The sequence below is a fragment of the Prosopis cineraria genome, unplaced genomic scaffold, assembly GCF_029017545.1.
Source record: "Prosopis cineraria cultivar Desert tree isolate PC_DT_omini unplaced genomic scaffold, ASM2901754v1 PC1208, whole genome shotgun sequence".
Classification (NCBI taxonomy): domain Eukaryota; kingdom Viridiplantae; phylum Streptophyta; class Magnoliopsida; order Fabales; family Fabaceae; genus Prosopis; species Prosopis cineraria.
In genome coordinates, this window is record NW_026556533.1 from 1 (window position 1) to 11,967 (window position 11,967).

At 38.1% G+C, this 11,967-nt stretch overlaps 3 protein-coding genes across 3 annotated transcripts; 1 reads left to right on the forward strand and 2 right to left on the reverse strand.

The window, feature by feature from the left end:
- Positions 1 to 1,994: 1,994 nt before the first annotated feature.
- On the reverse strand, positions 1,995 to 5,557 carry LOC129299556 (dirigent protein 17-like). The gene is given in 3 exon segments (XM_054938035.1): positions 1,995 to 2,593; positions 2,596 to 2,805; positions 5,396 to 5,557. Coding segments are annotated over 2 exon segments (444 nt in total). The 5' UTR covers positions 2,783 to 2,805; positions 5,396 to 5,557; the 3' UTR covers positions 1,995 to 2,336.
- On the reverse strand, positions 2,890 to 7,447 carry LOC129299558 (pentatricopeptide repeat-containing protein At2g37320-like). Its single transcript, XM_054938036.1, has 4 exons — positions 7,396 to 7,447; positions 7,249 to 7,336; positions 5,396 to 5,482; positions 2,890 to 4,451 (listed from the first exon to the last, which is right to left on the reverse strand). The coding sequence occupies exons 1-4, from the start codon at positions 7,445 to 7,447 to the stop codon at positions 3,245 to 3,247; spliced, it is 1,434 nt and encodes a 477-aa protein (XP_054794011.1). The 3' UTR covers positions 2,890 to 3,244.
- A 2,417-nt stretch (positions 7,448 to 9,864) lies between these two features.
- Positions 9,865 to 11,072, forward strand: LOC129299559 (E3 ubiquitin-protein ligase SGR9, amyloplastic-like). Its single transcript, XM_054938037.1, has one exon. It carries the CDS (start codon positions 9,930 to 9,932, stop codon positions 10,746 to 10,748), a length of 819 nt encoding a protein of 272 aa, XP_054794012.1. The 5' UTR covers positions 9,865 to 9,929; the 3' UTR covers positions 10,749 to 11,072.
- The last annotated feature ends 895 nt before the right edge of the window (positions 11,073 to 11,967 follow it).

An 11,967-nucleotide genomic window follows, 5' to 3' on the forward strand; every position in this document is an offset into this window, starting at 1 on the left:
AAAGAGTCATGGATCCAGCCAAAATGGAACCACATTCTTATAGACCAGTATGAAACCACACTCTTGAATGAAAAATAATAAAAATTATTCCAAATCTTAGGATTTGGAATGTGATACTATAAGCATAGTACACCAGTCAACTCCATTACAATCTATGAACAAGTATGGTGAATAGAGCTCTGAGGTGCAACCTAGCTTTCTAGCCACGCATTAGAACCCTAAATAGATATTAGGAACTTTGCAACATATCAGAGAGCATTAAGCAATGATCCAATATGCTCAAGGACAATTCATCATAGCTATAGTTGAGTATTGTAAATGTTTTGAGCAAGATATGCTATATAGAGCTGAGATTGACAAGTTTGAGACCCAGCTTTGCCACAAACACTTCAAGAAAAAAATGCTTGCAAATAAATCAGAGAGCTCAACTAAAAGAAGAATCTCTCAAGAGTTACGATGAATCCCTTAAGAGCATATCAAAAGAGCTCAAGGGGTAGTCATCTTGTGACTTCGAGGATGAACTTTATGAAGATGATGAGTTAGAGGTTGACTCCTGGCCTTTGAAACCAAGAATATCCAAAAAGCTTGAGAGGCACTCTTCTTATGACTCAAACGATAAGCTTGGCAAGGATGATGAACCAGAGGCCGACTCTTGACCTTTAGAACCTAGCTTATTTGAAAAGCTTGAGGACCGTCTTTTTGATGACTCCAAGTTTGAGTTCTGTAAGGATGATAAGTTAGAGATTGACTTATAGCCTTCAAAACCAACTATAAATGAAGAGCCCAAGGGGAACTCTTTGAGAGTACCCAACTATCTTGGACTAATGAACCAAAGGTGAACTTCACGCCTTAGGAATTAAATTGAGAGCAAGATTCACACCTAAAGCCTTTCATTGAAAAGGAGCTAGCTCCTTAAGCTGGCTCCCCAAGTTCCATGTCACATACGTTAGGAATAACTAAAAGATGGAACAATTCAAGTATTTATACAAATTTGGCCTATGATGAACTTGGCCACATTTGTTTCGGGGGTAATTATTTGGATTAAAATATGATTTTTTTTTTTTGTCCAAGCCTGATCATTTAGGCTAAAATCCAATTTGTGACTCAAGCCTAACTATTTGGGCTAAAAGTCCACCAAAGTCTTCTAGAAAGGAGGAAGTTATGAAAAGAGTTAGTCAAGCAATGCACCAATTAAAAGTAGAAGTAAAGGAAGTTTTAGGAAAAATTGCAGCTAGTAGTCTTAATTTAAAGGTGGAGTCAAAGAAAAAACTACCACTTTAAGCTTATAAAAAGGAAGCCACTACACACACACACACTATCTAATCAACTCTACAAACTACACACATCTCTACAAACAATTTTTCTGAACACTTCAACAACTCAGTTCCAAAATTTACTTGCCTAATGTAAAATTTGACCATGTATCATCCTTTACTTTGTCTAGTGCGACTCTTTTTATCCTTCAAAAAATTTAATATAGTGTTCTAAGCGTGCCAAACATTAGTAGAGAGCAGTGAGTTCTCCAGCAACCAATAAAATGTCATCTCTTAGCAAAACAATAGTAACAATGCACCAATGCCTTTTCTTTTAGTTTTTCATCTATTATTTCCTCTAATTTCTCTTTTATCATCATCAATATCATATATGCTCTCACCATACAAGTCTCACGTGTTTCTCCAATTTTATTCCTTTATTTTCTTTATTTTTAAACACTTGTTTGGAAAATTTGTGGTAAAAGACCTTAGGAATTCACTTGATTAAAATCTTTTTTTAGAAATTCAATTGATTAAAATCTTTTCCCTCCATTTTATTTTATCTAATTTGAGAGTTAATATTCCCTTGCATTACTTGGGATATAAAATCAAGTTTGTAAACATACATTTTTCAACCCATAACACGTTTATTCTCATAAACGCCTCCAATCACGAGAACATTCCGAGAAAAAATTGCGAAACTAATGGGAGAAGAAAGAGATGAAAGAAATAACAGACATATGAAAATGTAGAAAAGCATTACATAACGAATCTGGAAACATCATGGTTTTGTAGCAACGAACAACTATGCACAGCTAAAAAGTAATATTTCTTCTTGATGCAGCTGAACACGCTGCAACTCAGCAACTAACTAGAGTACAACACACCTAGAGAAAACGTCAAAATCTGGGACAAATCCCCCGATCACATTCTTTCCTACAGAACACCGTCGGAAGCTTTTCATTTTTAGAAGCTAACTTGCTCTTGTAATAAACCATAGTTTAACGGTCCCTCTCAACAAACTACGATCCTCCCCGTTATAGTAGTGTGGTCATCTTTCCTTTACTGGGAGTGCGTTTGACCTCAGGGTTTTTGTGAATTAGACACAATCTTTCCGGACTTATGAATAGGTTTCTTGTATTTTCGATAAACAATCCTCTGTGCCAACGATTTGAGTGGAATTGTAACGTCCAAAAGGAGAATCTCTTCCAACTCCTGCCAATCAAGATCTTCAGAGTCACCATCCTCATAAAGAACCCTGAACCATCCAGTTTGTTTGTCAAATTGCAGCACTACACCCGAATAATACCGCCCCATAAACAGCTTTAGAACTTCTCTTCTTCCAACCATTCACCTAAACCTGAATGCACTGGTGCTTCAACAGTGCTCGAAGTCTTATGCAAAGCAGGAGTGCTTTCACTAGGGATAATGTCAGGCATCCCATTAATTATAATAGCAGGCTCTCCTGGTAACTCAAAAACTGCTGTTGCTGAGGCATCTGATTTTTGCTGGCTTCCTCCACCGTCCATTTCAGAGGTTCTTTCTGATAAATCTACAGAGAGAGTAAAAAACTTAGTAATATGAAAAAGCAATATATGCTTGCAGCTTTAGAAAGATTGAAACTCAGATCATGAACTGAGGAAATAAATTACAATTCCGGACAAAATTAAACGAACAACCAAAACAGATCACAAGGTCGTATGAAACTTGGTAATTGGTATTGCCATGAAATGCGAATGCCTTTCTCTCTGTAGTCCTGAGAGCTATGCTTGCTCACAAGTAATTCGCACCAAGAGATATGAAAAGGAGAGATCAAGATATCTTGCCATTCCAGGTTTGTAATATTATCTCATCTGGAGAAAGTTTAGATTCTGATAGCCCCATCAAGTCATTCATCTTTTCTTCACTGCTTCCCTGCAAGCATAGGGGATGCTTGAAATACTAGAAAGCCTTGCGATGTATCTAGGCTAATGCAGAAGGACCAACTAGTTCTAAGAAAACATAACATCTTCCTCCTCGGGCATCTGTGGAAGGCCTGAACTTCTCATGTGATCTATTAGACTACCGATTACTGTAATGATCTCAGCCATTCTACTGTTTGACTTATCTTCTACTCCAAATCTCTGGACTTCATTTTTAATTTCAATCCAACTATAACCAGGATTTGTTTTCAACCCCTTCTCTTTCATCATTTTTCGCACTCGTGCTGCTTGATCCCACCAGCCTGCACTGGCATACAAATTGGCCAGTTGAAGAAGTGTTGCAGGGCAGCCCGGTTCAAGCAATAACCTGCTCTCTGCTGCCTGGATGCCAATCCATACACTTCCATGAAGCCTAGAGGATGAAAGTAGCGAACCCCACATTACAGCATTAGGGTAAACAGGCATGTTTTGGATGAAATCTTGTGCCTCAAGAAGCAAGCCAGCCCGGCCAAGAAGATCAATAATACATGAATAATGATCTAATTCTGGGTTTAGGCCATGTTCAGCCATTAAGTTAAAGTATAGCCAACCTTCTTTAACAAGTCCTGCATGCCGACATGAAGATAACACACCAAGGAAAGTTATGGCATCTGGACTAACACCTTGCAATTGCATCTTTTCAAAAAGATCAATAGCCTCTTTTGCGTGCCCATGCTGTGCATATCCTGCTATCATGGAATTCCACGTGATAACATCCCTATCTTTCATGTGTTCAAATATGTACAAGGCATCTTGGATCACTCCACATTTGCAATACATACTGACAAGAGCATTGTCAATGTGGAGATGAGCATAAAAGCCCATTTGAATTATTTGACAATGAGCACTTCTCCCCTGTCCAAGTGCACCACTGCCCGTACAAGCACTCAAAATGCTTGTATATGTGAACTCGTTAGGCTTCAATGCTGATTTTCTCATACCATGGAAGAGCTCCAAACACTTGTCAATGTGAGACTCTTGTGCAAACGCAGCTATAATTGCTGTCCATAACACCACATTTCTGATACGCATTTCTTCAAAGGCCCGATAAGCATCTTCTAACAAGGCACATTTACTGTATAAACTTACCAAAGAACTTCCAACATATAAATTAGCAATATAGCCAGTAATTATTGCTAGGCAATGATATTGAAGACCCCCAAAAAGGTCACGCTTGGACCCACATGTGCTCACAGCATGAGACAAAAGGTGTGCATCGACTCCCGTTGCTTGTTCCCTGATCAAGATGAATAGAAATCAGATTCTCAATCCGCAGGTCTGAGGATGGGACAATTTTGCTGACTGCATCCCTGATTTCAGTCATATCCTGCACACCAGCAGGATTAACCTTAACAAGTGCTTTTGCATTGCTTTCCAGCGTGCTCTCAATAAGCCGAAGATGGCTTTGCAGATTCTTTGTACCTCCTGTCTTGATGTTTAAAAGGCTCAGAACTCCTAGTGCATTAGCTAACTCGTTTTTCTCTCCTCTAAATGCAAATTTGTGGGAAGAGAAAGACCTCAGGAAAGAAAGAGGTTGCAAAACATGACAAGAATTCTTCTTGAGACATTTTTGAACAAGAAGAAAAAGAATCATCCCACAATCCCCGATTGAAGCCAATGAAGTAAGTCAACATAGAACTAGTGCTGAAAAATCATGCACCCCACTAATTACAATACCAGGGTAACTCAAACATCTCTGTTGCTAGAGTATCTGCTGCCAGATGATTTCTTATCCTTTCCATTTCAATGAGTTGCCATATTCTAGAATACAGACACGGTATACCCCCTAAAAAACCAATGATATTGATAGGCAAAAGATCCCTATAGTGACACAGTGTTCTTTTTTTTCGGTAGCGAGTAAAAATGGGTCCCTAAACATATCTAAGTGTTGTGCCTGACTTGTAAAAACATAATAGAGATATAAAATATTTATAGGTCTGATGAACATAATTTGTCGGGACGTATCATTCTCTCCTTTTGGGGAGGACTCGCCAATTACGAACTGATGTTCCTTAATCCTTTTCCTTGTCCACCCTGCTAAGCGTGGCACCTCCAATTACTTCTTTTCCCTTTTCATATAGAGAGATTGAGTGGGTACAGAATCTCTCATCAAAAGATCCATAATTTCACAGAGCACACTTGAACAATGAAAGTTGGAGTTAAGCTTTCAATGAACCTTACCAGGGAGAGAAAGACGGTGGCAGGACGTCAGCGACCGGCGAACTGATGGGCAGCGGCGGAGATGAGGTGCAAGGTGTGGGATTTTTCCTGGATTTAAGAATTGAGGGGCAGGATAGGGAGGAGTGGAAAGTTCTTCTTCCCCTCTCAGATTTGTTTTGCTAATCTTTTTTTATTAGCTGTTTTAATGATCTTATTAAACGGGATCGGGTTGATTAACTGTTTTCGGCCCCACTTTGATTACCATTTACTTGGTGAGTTTTGGGTTCGGCGCTCATGTCTCAAAAAAAATTTGGACCATCCAGATTATATAAAAATAAAATTTATAATTTTTTAATAAATACATTTATCATCAACCTAAATAATATTAATTTAATATAAATCTAAATAATTAAATTATAATTTTCATAAACTGAGTATCTAGATATATTTTGAATAGTGCAGATTTAATATTAATTTTTTTAATTTTTATTTTAATAAATATAAAATTAAAAAAATAAAAACTTTAAATCTAAACCTTATAAATAAAAATTTAATATTAAATCTGATTTGTTTAGAATATATTTAAATAATTAATTTATAAAAATTATAATATTCAATTGAACTACTCAAATTAAATCAATACTATTTAAATTAATGATAAATATATTTGTTAAAAACTATGGTACTCAGCAAGCTGAAGACGGATCCATGAGTTTTTCTGCCCCACTTTCATTCGAATTAAATGTATATTTTGAAAATTTATCAAATTTGATTTAAAGATCCAAATCTGCAATAATTTCTTCTTTACCCTCTTTTGTAAAATAGAAAAGCCAACTTCTTTAGTAAAAAGAAGAAATGTCAAAAATTGAAATGTTTTTGAATCCGGAAAACTTGCTATTGATAATCCACGAGTCGTAACACGACAATTAAATAAATACATAAAAAGCAAAAAATAATTTTTTGCCAGCAAAAAATTTCAATATCAAACTGCTTTTTTAAAAAAAGGTGCTCCATATATTTTCTTGGAGGAAATGTGCTCCATATTATTGAATATTCGAATTATATCTCAATTTTTGCTGAACTTAAAATGAAAGAAAAAAAAATAGAGAGAAAAAGAAAACACTAATAAATCATATTGGAATATATTAAAAAAATTTACATTAATTAACTAAATAATAAATTGAATGCATATAACTTTAAGCTTGGCCTTAAATTGGTTTAAGTTATTGTAATAGAAGCACGAACTTAATATGTGTGCGGCACCGAATTTCATAAAGTTTAATTATAGACAAGTATAAGGATTTGAATTTGGTGATTGTATTTAATTTAAACACTGAGTGCCTTTATTATCTGAACTGTTAAAATTTATATTAATATTTTAAATTTATATTTCACTTGATATTAATGAATGAGTGAGTGCATCTGAATTATTAATGTAAATTTCGACGACTCAAATGATATAGATACTCAGTGCTTGTATTAAATACAGTTATTGAATCCAAATAATAAATACAATGGTATGCTTTTGCTTGATTTGCAGTACATCTTTTATTATTTTTTCTTGAACTTCTAACAAGGTTTGGAGCTTAAAAAGATCTTGTAATACGCGTATGTGTTGAAATTAATGAACTATTAATGCAGACACTTGGATAATAGATTTTTGTTAACGTACAATTTAAGTTGTTCCGATCTTGGTTTGATCCACCTTAATGCTGAGTTTTTGTTTTTGTTTTTTTTTTTTCGGTACAAAAGAAGGGCAAAGCCATTAAATGGGATTGCCATCCCAAGCACTCATTGTCAACAATTTCCTTCAGTAAAAAGGGAGAGACGCATAAAGTCTTGAATCATATTCAAGGCTTCCTTAGCCAAATGACCTGCCACCATATTCAGTAGCCTCGGCACACATTGAAACACAAGTGACCGCTGAAAATTCCTCATGCGTAAGATTTCCAGCCGACCGAACTGCAGAAAGCATGCGTTGTTGCGTCAGTCAATGTTTTACAGTCACTTTCCAAAATAACCCGTTGGAAGCCCACGTTCCCTGCCAATGATAATCCCTGCAATACTGCCCATTCTTCACCTTCAAGAGGGGTACAAATTCCAATCCACATTAAATTTCAGTCGAAAACCTCTGCAGGATGTTTCCAATTATGTGGGGAGATGCACATTATATTCTGATTACGTGGTCGGGGTTCATTCAACGTTACAAAATTCTTCCATATCTTCAGAATTACAGAGAGGCTCCATTAAGGGGAAACTCTCAAAATAGTTTTTGGGCCTACGGAGTTTGAGGCTCGAGACTCACGTCTTCTCACGCTGCTTCCTGCTTCAGACCGACATATCATTATGTCCGTGTTGCTGCTTTCCTTAAAATAAAAAACAAATCTATTAATAATAATAATAATAATAATAAAACTACATGCTAGTTAAGATCTGTGACAACTTCCTCTTATTTTCCGCAGCCTTCCTATAATAATATGAAGGTTGATAAAAATACAATAACTCAGCCACTAATGAATCCAAGGGGCCATTCCCCCCCCCCCCCAAAAAAAAAAAAAAAAAAACTCCTAGCCTAAACCATCCTTGATAAATAGAAAATTTTTATTTATAAAACATCTTGAAATCAATTCCCCTCCCACAATTTTAGATAAAATTTCAGTTTTGGCCCCCCACATGATCATATCTTTATTCGTCCTGCTCCCAGCCCAGTCTTTTGCATTTCTAACCCAGGAAAAAAAAAAGAAGGTACAATAAGCTGACTTGCGTGCATGCATGACGTCGAGGGGAACATACCCCTCTCTGTACAAAAGCATCCTGATAGCAAATTACGCAAACTTAGGATGCTGGCGCTCCACGGCAAATAAAAGAGATAGGAGGGCGATGACTGATGAGAGCATAGGAGAGATGGCATATTTTGTGAAAAGGGGTTTGCAGTGCTTTCTTTTCTGTCGAAGACGGCTCCACCATGTACATGGTCTCTCTCTGATGTCACCGAATTGATGAGATTTGGGTTTCTTTTCGCCTTTTTTTTTATGAGATCTTTCATCTTTACCACATTCTTGTCTGTAAAGTAGTTTCCTTGCTGCTAAAGCATCCAATAAACGCCGCTTCAACATATTTTCCTCCATGCCCTTTATAAGCTCCTAATCATGGCTTCACCCCACCACGCCTTGTATTAATTCATCATCTTATTATCATCAGAACCATAATTTCCTGTGCAAAGCTTCCACTAAATATAGGAAAAACAAGAAAATACAGGTCACCAAACTCAATAAGCCTGTGCGTGTAAGGAACTAATGATATTCAGCTCGACTTCCTCGTTCCCTTCGCTATCAAAATCACGTGATTCGAATAAAATATTTAATTCGTTCTAAATAAGATAATGGGTTAATTGGCAAGCATCCCAGTGACTTTATTTTTACAAGATTAAATTTCATATACCACAGAAAATGAAGTAGATGTATTGGAAGAATCCATTTTGGGAAAAGTTGTACAGTTTCTGTTTTGGAATCTTAGGCAGGATAATAGTATGAGTTTGATACTTGATTGATCTGCTGGATTGATATTACCCTCTGGTCGTTTTTGCAATGTGGGACGTTTGGAGACTTAACCTGCTCCCACGGTGCTTTTAAAAAAAAAGCAGAGAGGCCCAAACAACATCCTCGACTATGTTCTAGGAGCATCACATTTTGCTTGTAGCTTTCCTTCCTGACTTTTAGCACAGGGGCGTGACATATTTTTCCACTCGTATAACTGGACATGATGCAATTGCAAATTACTATTTCAGCCATGCCCGGTGCCAAACTTTACTCAGAAGATTTATTATCTATCAAAATAAAAAATATAAAAAATAATTTTTAATAAATATTTAATTTAATAAGTAATAATTTATGAGAGGGGAACAAGACATTTGCATGGTGGACAAATGCCACGGCGTTGTGACCTATCTCAACCACCACAAGTGTCAGTGTGTCACGCCACTGTCAAGCGTTCACTTCCTGCAACATGTCTTCTGCCCTCGCGAGGAAAGAAAGTTACTGTTTAACCCCCGTTGTCACTCATTGTTAATAGGCAATCCATTGTGATTTTCAGGAAATGAAACATCATGCAAATCCACGATGTCAATGCTCTATTCTATCGGTCCCAGACCCTAAACACTGCTAAACCTTGAACCGATCCTCAATCCCACGAATCATGTCTTCTTCGTTTCATCTCACAGAGAGGAAGCTAAAGAATAAAGATTGACAAATTTAGCTGAATTGTAAACTCTTCGAAAAAGTCTAGCACCCGCGATTGTGATATCCAAAAAGTAGAAACATGTTTGGCTTCCACCCACCGACTAAAAAGGATTCTCAAACACTTTCCTTCTCTCTCTCTCTCTCTCTAATAAAATTAAAAAAGAAAATAAAATAAAAAGGATGTAAACTGTAAAGGACACAATGGTCAATACTATCCAGCATCAGGCATTTCATTATAATTCCAAAGACGGCACACAATAGTCATAAGCAAACCGTCCAAAAAGCCAAAGCAGAAGCACATGATCCCATAAGCCATAATGGAAGAAACCGCAACCATATTGGCTGCACTCTCCGCCCTCCCTCCTCCTCACCTCTCCGATCTCATCCACTCCATCGCCTCCGTCGTCCACCACCACCACCTCCGCCTCGCCTCCATCCTCTCTTCCCAATCCCTCTTCTCCCTCGCTCTCCATTACCTCCACTCTCTCTCCCTTCCCCAAAAGTCCCTCCTCATTGGCCGCCACCTCCTCTCTTCCCTCCACATCCTCACGCGCCACCTCAAACCGCCGCCGCCTCCATTATCTGCCCTCACGAGACAGCGTGACCTCGACGCCGTTCTGCTGCTCCTCTTATTCTGCGATGCCCACCAGCACCACCCGCAAGCTCTCGAAACGCCAGTCTGCGATTGGCGCAGAAATCTGAGCAGGCTCTTCTCCGAAAAATTGTTGGGGATGTCTTCTACTTTTATCGGGGAATGCAGTGCCGCGATTCTGATTCCCTATATTGAGATGGTAATCCGGTGCCGGAGGCTGGTGGGTTCGATGGATTGCGGCGGAGGAAAGGGTGGCAGGGAAGTGGCGGCGTCGAGGGCGGCCGTGGTGGCGCTGCCGCGAGTGGAGGTTAGAGCGGGTGGAAGGGAGTGCGTGATTTGCAAAGAGGAGATGAGAGTGGGGAGGGATGTGTGCGAACTGCCATGTCAGCACGTGTTTCATTGGAACTGCATATTACCGTGGTTGAGTAAAAGGAATACGTGTCCTTGCTGCAGGTTCCGGCTACCGTCCGATGATGTTCTCGGAGAGATCCAACGGTTGTGGGAGGTCTTGGTCAAAACGTGTGGGGCAGAGTTGGGGGATTGAATCTTGAAAGACCATAAGGGCGGGGCCCACGGAATGGGTGAATAGCGAAAGGCTCGTGTTTGGTCCTTGCTCGTTTGTTTGTTGGATACGACTGTTAATTTTGGAGGTTTGCGTGCATAGTGTATACTGTATAGATAGATACTCGTGTGGTTAAGGGGAGAAACTCAATTTAAATACGTCCAAATCGACGACATAGGCTCAACTGTGTATTAAATTATGGGGTCCCCACTTCCCAGCAACGGATAGCGTTCGTGGAAATAAATTGTAGAGCAATTTACATCCTAGCCTTTACAAAGTGTTGGGAGTAGCACGTTTTAGAGCTTACTTATGTTGAGATCTTCGGTTTTTTTTTTTTTTTGGTCCGCCATGATTATGTGAGGAGTTAATTTTGTATTTATTGCTGATTTTCTGTGTGGCTCATGATTCATGGGGTACCATTCAAGTCAACAAATGAATCCAGGTATCGAATTAAAATGCCTTGAAACACACAGCTCTTGATGGAAGAGGGAGACAAATTCCTTGCCATTAATGAGGAGTTTGACATCGTCCTATGCAAATTTTGCAAAACATGTACCCGCCGTAATGCTTCTCTTCTGGTTCTTTATATAAGCAGGTTTAGAAAGTTTTGATTATTCTGAACATATAAATTATTTGACAATTTATGTGATATTAATTATTTTTCCAAATACATCTCCTCAATTTCAATAAAAGAATAGAGAATATGCTTATCAAATTTATAGTATTTATTAGAAATAAAGATCGAACTCATTGCAATTTCTAAACAATTTTAATGATGTGGCTAATTTTTCTGTTCCTTGCATCCAAAAGATTAGCCACTACTCCTTGTTTCAAGGAGGAAGGCTCGTGCGGTTGAACCAAATGGTTCTGGGTGAAAAAGTAGAAGCCACTGCAGGGTAGAAAAGCCATTTGTAATTCACTGCCGCCCTTAAAACTCATTCTTCCATGGCTCCATCTATAATTGTTTCTTTGGTAGAAAAGAGGGCAAAGTCCAAGGGAATTAATTAACTAAGTAAAAAAGGGGGGATTGAAATCCCATACAATCATTAAGCACAAGGTCCTTTAGAAATAAAGGAACATTATCGAAAAAGGAAGAGACTTTAAGTGCCTCTTTTGCTAAACTATCAGCAACTTGGTTTTGAAGCCTTGAAATATGGTTCAACTTGATCTGCCAATTGAATTTCAGCATCTTGACAATCTC